We start from the raw sequence: 13010 nt of genomic DNA on the forward strand, positions 1-13010 counted from the left end.
CACTCGTTGTGTGAAAAAGTTATTTCTCACATCACAATTGCTTCTTTTGCAAATCACTTTAAATCTGTGCCCTCTTGTTTTTGATCCTTTTATGAGTGGAAATAGCTTCTCCCTATCTACTCTGTCCAGCCCCCTCATGATTTTGAACATCTCTATCAAATCTCCTTTTAGCTGCCTAAGGAGAACAGTCCCAACCTCTCCAATCTATCTTCATAGCTGAAGTTTCTCATCCCTGGAACCATTATTGTAAACCTTTTTTGCACTCTTTCCAGTGTGTTCACATCCTTCCTAAAATGTGGCACCTAGGACTGTACACAATATTTCAGTTCAGGTCTAACGAGTCTCTTATATAACTTCAGCATAACCTCCCTGCTCTTGTACTCTATGCCCCTATTAATAAAGCCCAGGATACTATATGCTTAATTAACTGCTCTCTCCACTTGTCCTGCCACCTTCAATAATCTATGCACAAATACACCCAGGTCTTTCTACTCGTACACCCACTTCAAAATTTCACCCCTTATTTTATATTGTCTGTCCATGTTCTTCCTACCAAAATGCATCATCTCACACTTCTCCACATTGAACTTCATCTGCGACCTACCTGCCCACTCCACCAACTTGCCTATGTTCTCTTGAAGTTCCACACCATCCTCCTCGCAGTTCACAACACTCCCAAGCTTTGTATCATCCCCAAACTTTGAAATTGTCCCCTGCACACCAAGATCTAGATCATTAATAAATATCAGGAAAAGCAAGGGTCCCAGTACTGACCCTGGGGAACTCCACTACAAACCTTCCTCCAGCCCGAAAAATATCCATTGACCATTACTCTCTGCTTCCTATTTTTCAGCCAATTTTGCATCCACGTTGCTACCATGAGTGATAACTTTTCTCAAGTCTGTGTGGCATTGTATCAAATGCCTTTTGAAAGTCCATGTACACCACATCGACAGCATTACCCTCATCGACCTTTTCTGTTACCTCTTCAAAAAACTCCAGCAAGTTAGTTAAACATGATTTCCCCTTTAGAAATCCAGGCTGGCTCTTCCTTATCAACCCATATTTTTCCATGTAACTGCTAATTCTATCCAAATAATTGTTTCTAGACTCTTGCCCACCACTGAAGTTAAACTGACTGGTCTGTAATTGCTGGGCTTATCCTTACAACCTTTTTGGACAAGGGCATAATGTTTGCAATTCTCCAGTCCTGTGGCACCACCCCAGAGTCTAGGGACGACTGAAAGATTTTGGCCAGTGCCCCTGCAATTTCTACTCCCATTTCCTTCAATATCCTTGGATGCATCTCATCCAGTCCCAGCGTCTTGTCAACTTTAAATACTGACAGTCTATTCAACACTTCCTCCTTATCAATTTTGAACTTTCCTAATGACAGAGTTTCCTCGTCTGTCACTATGGCCTGGGTAGTATCTACCTCCTTGGTAAAGACAGATGCCAAGTGTTCATTTAATACCTCAACCATGGCCCCTTTGTCCATGTATGAATTCCCTTTTAGGACCCTAATCAGCCCTACTCCTCCTTTTACCACCCTTTTGCTATTTATGTGCCTGTGGAAGACTTTGGGATTCCCCTTTATGTTGGCTGCCAGTCTTTTCTCATAATCCCTCTTTGTTTCTGTAATACACTTTTTCTCCTCCCCTCTGAACCTTCTGTATTCCTCTTGGTTCTCAATTGTATTTTCTACCTGACACCTGACATAAACACACTTTTTCTTCTTTATCTTAATTTCAATCTCCTTTTTCATCCAGGGAGTTCTGGATTTGTTTGCCCTGCCTTTCCCTTTCAATGGAATATACCTTAACTGTGCCCAAACCAATTATTTTTTGAAAGTAACCCATTGTTCAGCTACAGCTTTTCCAGCCAATCTTTTATTCCAGTCTATCTGGCCCAGCTCCATTCTTGCCCCATCAAAGTCGGCTCTTGTCCAGTTAATTATTCTTAGCCTGGATTGCCTGTCGTCCTTTTCTATCATCATCTTAAAATGTACAATACAATGATCACTGTCTCCTGAATGCTCCCCCACTGACACTTGATCTACTTGGCCCATCTCATTTCCAAGAACCAGGTCTAACAGTGCATCTTTTCTTGTTGGATTGGACACATACTGCTGTTGAAAACTTTCCTGAACACAATCTCGGTCCTTTTGCCCTTCTCCACTCTTTACACTATCACTGTCCCAGTCTACATTCTGGTAATTAAAGTCCCTCATTATAATTACTCTGTAATGCCTGCATCTTTCTGTAATTTCCCTGCAGATTTGTTCTTCTCCGTCCTTCTCACTAGTTGGTGGTCTGTAGACTACAACGAGCAATGTAATTGCATCCTTTTTGTTCTTTGGTCTAGGACATCCACTTTCCCCAGCACTGCAATGCTCTCCTTAACCAATACCACTTCCCCTCCTACATTCCTTCCTTTACTATTTTTTTTATATTCATTCATGGGATGTGGATGTCACTGGCTAGGCCAGCATTTATTGCCCATCCCTAAATGCCTTTGTTCAGAGGGCATTTAAGAGCCAACCACATTGCTTGGGTCTGGAGTCACATGTAGGCCAGACCAGGTAAGGACAGCAGATTTCCTTCCCTAAAGGATGTTAGTGAGCCAGATGGGTTTTTACAACAATCAACAATGGTTTCATGGTCATCATCAGACATTTAATTCCAGATTTTTATTGAATTCAAATTTCACCATCTGCCAAGGTGTTCAGTTCTGAACATCTTGTACCCGGGAATATTTAACACCTAGTTCTGCCCTTCCTTGAGCCAGGTCTCTGTTATTGCCACAACATCCATGGCAGGCAGTGACTAGTGGGGTACCACAGGGATCAGTGCTTGGGCTCCAGCTATTCACAATATATATAAATGAGTTGGATGAGGAAACCAAATGTAATATTTCCAAGTTTGCTGACAACACAAAACTGGACGGGGTTGAGTTGTAAGGAGGATGCAAGGAAGCTTCTGGGCAATTTAGACAAGTTGTGTCAGTGGGCAAACACATGGCACATGCAGTATAATGTGGATAAATGTGAAATTATACACTTCGGTGTGAAAAACAGAAAGGCAGAGTATTATTTAAATGGTGATATATTGGGAAATGTGGATGTACAGAGGGATCTGGATGTCCTTGTACACCAGTCAATAAAAGTAAATAGGCAGGTGCAGCAAGCAATTAGGAAGGCAAATGTGATGTTGGCCTTCATTGCAAGAGGATTTGAGTTCAGAAGTAGAGATGTCTTACTGCAGTTATACAGGGCCTTGGTGAGACCACACCTGGAGTATTGTGTGCAGTTTTTGTCTCCCTACCTAAGAAAGGATGTACTTGTCATAGAGGGAGTGCAGTGAAGGTTCACTAGGCTGATACCAGGGATGGCAGGACTGTTGTATGAGGAGAGATTGGTTCGACTGGGCCTGTATTCACTGGAGTTTAGAAGAATGAGAGGGGATCTGATTGAAATGTATAAAATTCTAACAGGGCTAGACAGACTGGATGCAGGGAGGATGTTTCCCCTGGTCTAGAACCAGGGGCCACAGTCTCAGGATATGGGGCAGGCCATTTAGGGCTGAGATGAGGAAAGATTTCCTCACTCAGAGGGTGGTCAGCCTGTGGAATTCTCTAACACAAAGGCTGTGGAGGCCGGGTCACTGAGTATATTCAAGAAAGAAATTGATAATTATTTGGATATTTGGGGCATCAAGGGGTATGGAAGTGGGAATATGGTGTTGAGATGGAGGATCAGTCATGAACGCATTGAATGATGGAGCAGCCTCAAAGGGCCAAATGGCCTATTCCTGCTCCTCGTTTCTATGTTACTATTCTCTATACTAGTGCAATCTGTCTCTCCCATTATTTTGTGCACCCTGGTATTCCTCTCGAATATTTTCTCTTGGTTCCCACACCCCTGCTGAGTTAGTTTAAAGTCCTCCCAACAGCACAAGCAAAACACCCCACAAGGAACTCAGTCCCAGCTCTGTTCAGGTGCAACCCGTTCAGCTTGTACAGGTGCCATCTCCCCAGAGCCAGTCCCAGTGTCCCAGGAATCTAAAGCCTCCCCTCCTGCAAAATCTTTCCAGCCACACATTCATCTGTCTTATCCTCCAATTGCTGTACTCACTGGCAAGTGGCACTGGGAATAATCCGGAGATTACTACATTAGAGATCCTGCTTGCTAATTTTCTACCTAGCTCCCTAAATTCTGATTGCAGGACCACATCCTCCTAAGTCATTGGTCCCAATGTGGACCATGACCTCTGGCTGATTGTCCTCCCCCAGACGAAAGTCACCCATCCATGACATGAGCCTGAGCACTGAGGGTATGCGTGCTGCCATCAGCCACAAGGAGTCAAATGTTCATGGACGTAAGGTGAGGATGTCAGGACTGCCCTCACTGCATCTCATCATCCACCTCTGGGAATCTTGCTGAGATGAGGGCCTCCTGAGCAAGCCTGCCTGGTCTGGCCAATGCAAGGGCCTCATCGCTGGCATCTTTCGCCTTTGAGGGCCTCAGTCCTCCTCATCGGAGGAGACGTGCAGCTCTTCCAACTCCTTCTCAACTAGGTTGTCGGGTGTGCAGCAAGCGATGATGATATGCGACACCCTCTAGGGACTGTGTTGCAATCTCCAACAGACGTGTTGAGACACCAGTACGTCATTTTCAAAATGCCAATTGTTAACCTACCAAAGTCCAGGTCTCGGCGTGAGCCACATTATTCTGTCGCTCTGCTGCAGTCTGAGGCTGCTGCACTGGCGTCATCAACCACGGCCTCTGTGGGTAGCCCTTGTCCCCAAGGAGCCAACCATGCAGCCTCTGTCGACCTGAGAAGATGGCAGGGACCTGAGACCTGCTAAGGATGTAGGAGTCATGGACGTTCCCCAGGAATCGTGCAGACATGTAGGATGCGTTTGTGTTGGCCGCACACCAACTGATCATTTAGCAGTTGACCACTTGTTGCCATGGAGATCTAAGTGCCACATGAGTGCAGTCGATGACACCCTGCAGCTGTGGGAAACCAGAGATCTGGGCAAATTCCAGCATTCTTGCTTCCTGGTTTTCCTGATCCCGGGTGAAACGCACAAAGTTCTGTGCCTTCACAACATGGTGTCCATGGCCTCCTGGATACACTTGTGTGTGGAGCTTGTGAGGTTCTGCACAGGTCACTTGTGGAGCCCTGGAAGGAGTAAAGACTGAGCACCATGGTCACTTTCACACCCACAGGCAGTGGGTGCCCTCCATGTCCCCTTGGCACCAAATCCTGCAGCAGGCGGCATATGTGACCGAGCATTTCCCTAGACATGCGCAGTCTCCAGCAACACTGGTTCTCAATAATGTGCAGGAATGAGAGGCACCATCGAGAGACCCTGGGTCTAGTGAGGCACCATCGAGAGACCCTGGGTCTAGTGAGGCACCATCGAGAGACCCTGGGTCTAGTGAGGCACCATCGAGAGACCCTGGGTCTAGTGAGGCACCATCGAGAGACCCTGGGTCTAGTGAGGCACCATCGAGAGACCCTGGGTCTAGTGAGGCACCATCGAGAGACCCTGGGTCTAGTGAGGCACCATCGAGAGACCCTGGGTCTAGTGAGGCACCATCGAGAGACCCTGGGTCTAGTGAGGCACCATCGAGAGACCCTGGGTCTAGTGAGGCACCATCGAGAGACCCTGGGTCTAGTGAGGCACCATCGAGAGACCCTGGGTCTAGTGAGGCACCATCGAGAGACCCTGGGTCTAGTGAGGCACCATCGAGAGACCCTGGGTCTAGTGAGGCACCATCGAGAGACCCTGGGTCTAGTGAGGCACCATCGAGAGACCCTGGGTCTAGTGAGGCACCATCGAGAGACCCTGGGTCTAGTGAGGCACCAGCGAGAGACCCTGGGTCTAGTGAGGCACCAGCGAGAGACCCTGGGTCTAGTGAGGCACCAGCGAGAGACCCTGGGTCTAGTGAGGCACCAGCGAGAGACCCTGGGTCTAGTGAGGCACCAGCGAGAGACCCTGGGTCTAGTGAGGCACCAGCGAGAGACCCTGGGTCTAGTGAGGCACCAGCGAGAGACCCTGGGTCTAGTGAGGCACCAGCGAGAGACCCTGGGTCTAGTGAGGCACCAGCGAGAGACCCTGGGTCTAGTGAGGCACCAGCGAGAGACCCTGGGTCTAGTGAGGCACCAGCGAGAGACCCTGGGTCTAGTGAGGCACCAGCGAGAGACCCTGGGTCTAGTGAGGCACCAGCGAGAGACCCTGGGTCTAGTGAGGCACCAGCGAGAGACCCTGGGTCTAGTGAGGCACCAGCGAGAGACCCTGGGTCTAGTGAGGCACCAGCGAGAGACCCTGGGTCTAGTGAGGCACCAGCGAGAGACCCTGGGTCTAGTGAGGCACCAGCGAGAGACCCTGGGTCTAGTGAGGCACCAGCGAGAGACCCTGGGTCTAGTGAGGCACCAGCGAGAGACCCTGGGTCTAGTGAGGCACCAGCGAGAGACCCTGGGTCTAGTGAGGCACCAGCGAGAGACCCTGGGTCTAGTGAGGCACCAGCGAGAGACCCTGGGTCTAGTGAGGCACCAGCGAGAGACCCTGGGTCTAGTGAGGCACCAGCGAGAGACCCTGGGTCTAGTGAGGCACCAGCGAGAGACCCTGGGTCTAGTGAGGCACCAGCGAGAGACCCTGGGTCTAGTGAGGCACCAGCGAGAGACCCTGGGTCTAGTGAGGCACCAGCGAGAGACCCTGGGTCTAGTGAGGCACCAGCGAGAGACCCTGGGTCTAGTGAGGCACCAGCGAGAGACCCTGGGTCTAGTGAGGCACCAGCGAGAGACCCTGGGTCTAGTGAGGCACCAGCGAGAGACCCTGGGTCTAGTGAGGCACCAGCGAGAGACCCTGGGTCTAGTGAGGCACCAGCGAGAGACCCTGGGTCTAGTGAGGCACCAGCGAGAGACCCTGGGTCTAGTGAGGCACCAGCGAGAGACCCTGGGTCTAGTGAGGCACCAGCGAGAGACCCTGGGTCTAGTGAGGCACCAGCGAGAGACCCTGGGTCTAGTGAGGCACCATCGAGCCTCGGCTCCCTGTGGATCTTCAGCTGGGTGAGCAGCAGGCTCTGCCGCTCCTTCATCTTGAGCTGGATGCTCCTCCCTTTGTTTAGCCAGGCACCTCCGCCACTCTCTCTTCCTCCTCTGCTCCCTGTCAACCATGAGGCAGGTCACTAAATCACCAGGCTCCACAATCCTGATGTTCTCCTCCTGTAGGGTCAAAGATAGACACATGCATCAGCATATGTCCCTAAGAGCCTCTCTTGGTTAAGTCTGAAGGCCCCTTCACACATGCAGGAGAGTGTTGGCCCCCACTTGGATGGCCAGTGTGCTGTGTGCTCATTGGCTGTCTGAAACCCCGCCCACCTCCGTCCTACCCCACCTGACCGATTGACAGCATCTTTACCCATTGGACTGCATGCTGTGCTCTCAGCTCAGGCACAGGCATTCTCCTAACCCGCACTGCAAGGCTGCACTGTTAGCTTCAACCATGGGGGAGACTGCTCCAAACCGAGATGCTGACATTACAAGGGGCTGCGAACATCTCCACCAGTGACTGCTCCATGGGCAGCTTCAGCAAAGAGATTGTACAACTAGCCCAGTTGTCCAATTGCTCTGCTTCCCCCCCAAAATGCACATTAATTTGCAGTCTGCGCCCAAGGGGTGAAAGGTTCTGGAACATTTGGTGGCACTTTCCTGCTTTTGCATGGGCAGGAAGGCTTCAGAGGTCTCGACTCCCAGCAGGTCAATGGAGCTGCTGCTGAACAGTCTCAGCTGCGGAAGAATGCTCACTTTGACAAGTTTTCCAAGTGCATAGGCACTTTCCTCATCACCAACCACCCCCCCCTGCCCCCCCCCAACCACCTTCCTTCACCCCTCCCCAGCATGTGCTTCTGTACTTCAGATTACGCTGACTTGCCCCTCACCCGCCCCCCAGCCTGACCCACACTGGAGCCCTTTCCCCAGCACTGCACTGAAAACCAGCCAGGAAACAGCAACTTACCTGTGGCCCCCACCCACCCCGAATGTACGATGTCTCTTCCTTGCAGTCCTATGGGCAATGCTGGTGCCAGTAATATTCTTTCCTTTGTTGTCACCTGTCACCATTAACCAGCATTGTGAGGCTGAACCCATCAGACTCAATCTCCTGTGACAATGGTGAAAGGTGAGATTGGCTGCCCTCGACAGTCCAGAACCCTCTTGTAGCACTCTAATAACGACTTGGATAAAGGGACTGAGTGTATTTTAGCTACATTTGCTGATGATATAAAGATAGATAGGAAAATAAGTTGTGAGGAGGATACAAAGGGTCTGCAAAGGAATGTGGATAGTTTAAGTGAGTGGGAAAAAAATGTGTCAGATGGAGAATAATGTGGGAAAATGTGAGATTGTCCGCTTTTGCAAGGAGAATAAAATACGAAATGATGGTGTAGTGTTAATGTCACTGGACTAGAAACCCAGAGACCAGGCTAATAAGAACATAAGAAATAAGAACAGGAGTAGACCATTCAGCCCCTTGAGCCTGCTCCGCCATTCAATAAGATCATTGCTGATCTTCTTGTGTTTCTATTTCCACATTCCCATCTAACCCCGATAACCTTTGAATCACTTACCTAACAAGAATCTCTCTACCTCCACCTTAAAAATATTCAATGACCCCACCCCACCACCTCCTGAGGCAGAGGGGAGAGTTTTCTCCTCGCTGGGCGGGGGGGGGGGGGGGGGGGGGGGGGGGGGGGGAGGGCGGGGTTGGGGTTGGGCGGAAGTAGGGGCGGGTGGGTGCACAGCCAACACTGCAGGTGGCGATCGGCTGAGCACCGCCATTTTACATGGGCCGGCCAATTAAGGTGCGTGCACGCAAAAGAGCGCAAAAATCTCTGAGGCACAGAGCGGCCTCAGGAAGATCAGTCTTATATGTAAAAATTTAAATAAAGAAAAAAAATTAAGACGTCCCCTCATGTGACATTGTTACATGAGCTGGGATATTAATAAAAATTTTCAAAAAAATCGATAGGCAAGTTTAAAAACCCTCATGAACCTTCATCCCGCCCGTGGCAGAGGTTTCATGATGAATGTGAAGGCCGCCTGGGCTCTTCACCTTCTGGTTGGATGGGCAGCTCAGTTAATTATTTTGAGTTTGGTGGGGAAGCAGCTGACTCCGGTGCACACTCCCCGAACTCAAGATCTGAATGGCGTATGGTGACATTGGGAGCACGCTCAACATCACAGCATGTCATTTTACACTTCGGTGAGCAGGCCCCACCCCCGCTCACCGACCTGAAGATACTGGCCAGAGAGTTCCAAAATCGACAACCCTCTGAGAGAACATTTCTCCTCATCTCTGTACTAAAAGGACAACCCCTAATGTTCTGGGGATATGGGTTCAAATGGCAGCTAGTGGATTTTGAATTCAATTTGTCAAAGAAATCTTGAATATAAAGCTGGTCTCAGTAATGGTGACCATGACAACTATCATCATCATTGTAAAAACCCACCTGGTTCACTGATGGCCTTTAGGGAAGGAAATCTGCTGTCCTTACCTGGTCTGGCCTACACGTGACTCGAGACCCGCATCAATCATTGGCCTAGCAAGCCACTCATGTTAGAGGGCAATTAGAGTTGGGCAGCAAATGGTCCCTTACCAACGAAGCCCACATCCCATGAAAGAATAAAGCAAAGTAGAATATTATTTTAATGCAGTGTTTTTTACTCTTTCGTGGGGGGGTCTTTAGCCAGAGAGTGGTGAATTTATGGAATTCATTGCCACAGAAGGCTGTGGAGGCCAGGTCATTGAGTGTATTTAAGACCGAGATAGATAGGTTCTTGATTGGTAAGGGGATCAAAGGTTACGGGGAGAAGGCGGGAGAATGGGGTTGAGAAACTTATCAGCCATGATTGAATGGCAGAGCAGACTCGATGGGCCGAATGGCCTAATTTCTGTTCCTATGTCTTATGGTCTTATGGAGGTGCAAAGCACTGGCTATGCCTGCATTTATTGCCCATCCCTAATTGCCCTTGAGAAGGTGGTGGTGAGCTGCCTTCTTGAACTGCTGCAGCTTTGAATGCTGTAGTATAAAGGTATCTGGGTATCCTTGGACACAAATCACAAAAATCTATGAAGACAGATGGAGAGGGATGGACTATCAAAGTTGGGAGTTTTACTACAACTGTTCAGGGTACTAATGAGACCACATCTATGTACTGTTTTAGTCTCCTTATTTAAGGAAACCATTTGAACTTGAATTTGAATTATTCATGATGGCTGAAGAGTTGAGAAAGTCAGTTCTGAAGTTCAGGTTGAGCATCAACAAGACATAACCAATGACAATTCGTGGTGAGAGCAGTGTGATGATTCAGCCTACAGCTACTGAGAACAAAGATCAATTTTGATTTTTGGAATCAGCGGCTTTGAAATCAAGACTGGGCTAGTAACTCCCATTGCAGAACTCGTCAGCTGAATGAAATATGGAGGGCATCCAACATTGGCCTGCAGTTAAGAAAGCAACTTGCAAGCTCCTAGAGTTGAGCATGGTGCAGTATGGGTGCTACAGCCTCAATAAAACTGATGAGAAGACAATTACAGCTTTTGAAATTAGGCTTTGGTGAATCACTTGGACAGAACAAAGAACCAATGAATTCTTCACAGGAAAATTGAAGTCCGAACATCTCCTGGGCTTTCAGCTGAAGTGAAGAAGCAGAAGTTGAGAAAGTATGGACACTGGTGGGAGTCTAGTGTTGGTGACAATAGAAGGTCAAATATCAGGAAAGAGCAGGCTGGGTCAGAGAAGGACCGGGTGGCTGGACAACATCAAAAACTGAACAGAGGGAGCTATGACAGTGGTATGCAGAATCGCACTGAATAGAGTGAGAGATGCTTCTTGCCCCTTGTGGACTATAGCTAATTATGAATGGAACTGGAATTGGAGGCAGTTTAGAGAAAGTTCACTAAACTGATTCCTGGGGTGAAGGGCTTGTCTTATGAGGAATGATTGAGCAGGTTGGAATTATATTCATTGGAGTTTAGAAGAATGAGAGGTGATCTTATTGAAACATGTAAGATTCTGAGTGGGCTTGACAAGGTGGAGGCTGAGAGGATGTTTCCCTTTGTGGGAGAGTCTAGAACAAGGGGGCACAGTTTAAAAATAAAGGGGCTGCCATTTAAGGTGGAGATGAGGGAGAATTTCTTTTCTTACAGGACAATTAGCCTGTGGAATTCTTTTCTCCAGAGAGCAATGGAGGCTGGATCATTGAATATATTCAAGGATGAGTTAGACATATTTTTGACCTACAAGGAAGTCTAGGGTAATGGGGAGGTGAACAGGAAAGTGAAGTTAAGACCACAATCTGATCAGCCATGATCTTGTTGAATGGAGCAGACTGAGGAGCTAAATGGCCTACTCCTCCTATTTGATAAATTATGTTGTATTTATGTATAAAGCTAGAAATAATGAAATAATAAATAAATCCCGATGCCGGCAAGTGAGAAAGTCATCTTTTTGCTGCTAATTTCAGCTCCAAGCATTTGAGAACTTCAATTTCAACACCTGGAGGAGGCGTTACATGCAGTGGATCAACGATAAGAAGGCTCGTGTAGTGGATGTTTTCCGATTTATTGATAAGGATCAAGATGGACGAATCAGCCTAGAGGAGTTTATGCAAAGTGTTCTTTCCTCCAGTGAGTTTGCTATCTGTCCATTTCTGTTTGTTACAGAAATATTACTTCAAAAGTTTAAAGGAGCTTTGTGATTGGGTGCTACACAGAAACAATGTTCAGCTTCATGCCCTAGGAACATTGTGTGCAGTCTGTGCCTGAAGGACACTCAGACTGTGTACAGTCTGTGTTCGAGGGACGCACATTATGTGCAATCTCAGACTGAGGGTCTCTCATTTTGTATAGTCTGTGCTTGAAGGACCCCTATGCTGTACAGCACATGCCTGATTGTACGCAGTACACCGAGGGACCCTCAAATTGTGGAATGAAAGATTGGCAGGAAAAACTAGCTGAACAAATGGGCTACCTTCAAAAAAGAATTGGTTCAGGCACAGTCAAGGTATATTCCATCGAAAGGGAAAGGTAGGACAAACAATTCCAGAACTCCCTGGATGGAAAAGGAGATTGAAATTAAGATAAAGAAGAAAAAGTGTGCTTATGAGAGGTGTCAGGTAGAAAGTACAAAGGAGAACCAAGAGGGTTACAGAAGGTTCAGAGGGGAGGTGAAAAAGCAGATGTGAAGAGTAATTATGAGAAAAGCCTGGCAGCCAACATAAAGGGGAATCCCAAAGTCTTCTATAGGCGTATAAATAATAAAAGGGCCAATTAGGGACCTAAAAGGGAATTTACACATGGCTGAGGTATTAAATGAGTACTTTGCATCCGTCTTTACCAAGGAGGTAGATGCTACCCAGGCCATGGAGACAGACAAGGAAACTGTCACTAGAAGGGTTCAAAATTGATGAGGAGAAAGTGTTGAGTAGACTGTCGGTATTTAAAGTTGACAAGGCACCAGACTAGATGAGATCCTTCCAAGGATACTGAAGGGAGTGAAAGTAGAAATTTCAGGGGCACCAGCCATAATCTTTCAGTCTTGCAAATTGCAAACATTAGGACCTTATTCAAAAAAGGTTGTCAGGATACGTCCAGCAATTAGTATCCATCACAGAGATGTGGTTGAGGGAGGGGCAGGATTGGCAGCTCAACATTCCAGGATATAGAATCTTCAGGTGAGACGGCGGGTTGGGGGGGGGGGGGGGGGGGGGGGGGGGCGCGGTGTGGTGGTGGTAAAAGAGGAGGAGGCATTACGTTATATGTTAAAGAGTCAGTTACTGCGGTAAGGAGAGATGATAACTTGCAGTGGGCATCAAATTAAGTTTTGTGGGTAGAGCTTAGGAATAAAAAAGGGGCAATCACATTGTTAGGTGTTTATTATAGACCCCCAGATAGTCAGCAGGAAATTGAGCAAATATGTGCATAATTTGCAGAGGTGT

At 47.9% G+C, this 13010-nt stretch overlaps 1 protein-coding gene across 1 annotated transcript in view; it reads left to right on the forward strand.

The window, feature by feature from the left end:
• Positions 1-13010, forward strand: part of LOC121275738 (microtubule-actin cross-linking factor 1-like) — a 105810-nt gene that overhangs the window by 45500 nt on the left and 47300 nt on the right. Inside the window, exon 4 of the mRNA XM_041183328.1 lies at positions 11538-11700. Coding sequence (XP_041039262.1) covers positions 11538-11700 — 163 coding nt within the window. The remainder of the gene's footprint in view (positions 1-11537; positions 11701-13010) is intronic.

The sequence above is a fragment of the Carcharodon carcharias genome, chromosome 3 (assembly GCF_017639515.1).
Source record: "Carcharodon carcharias isolate sCarCar2 chromosome 3, sCarCar2.pri, whole genome shotgun sequence".
Lineage (NCBI taxonomy): Eukaryota > Metazoa > Chordata > Chondrichthyes > Lamniformes > Lamnidae > Carcharodon > Carcharodon carcharias.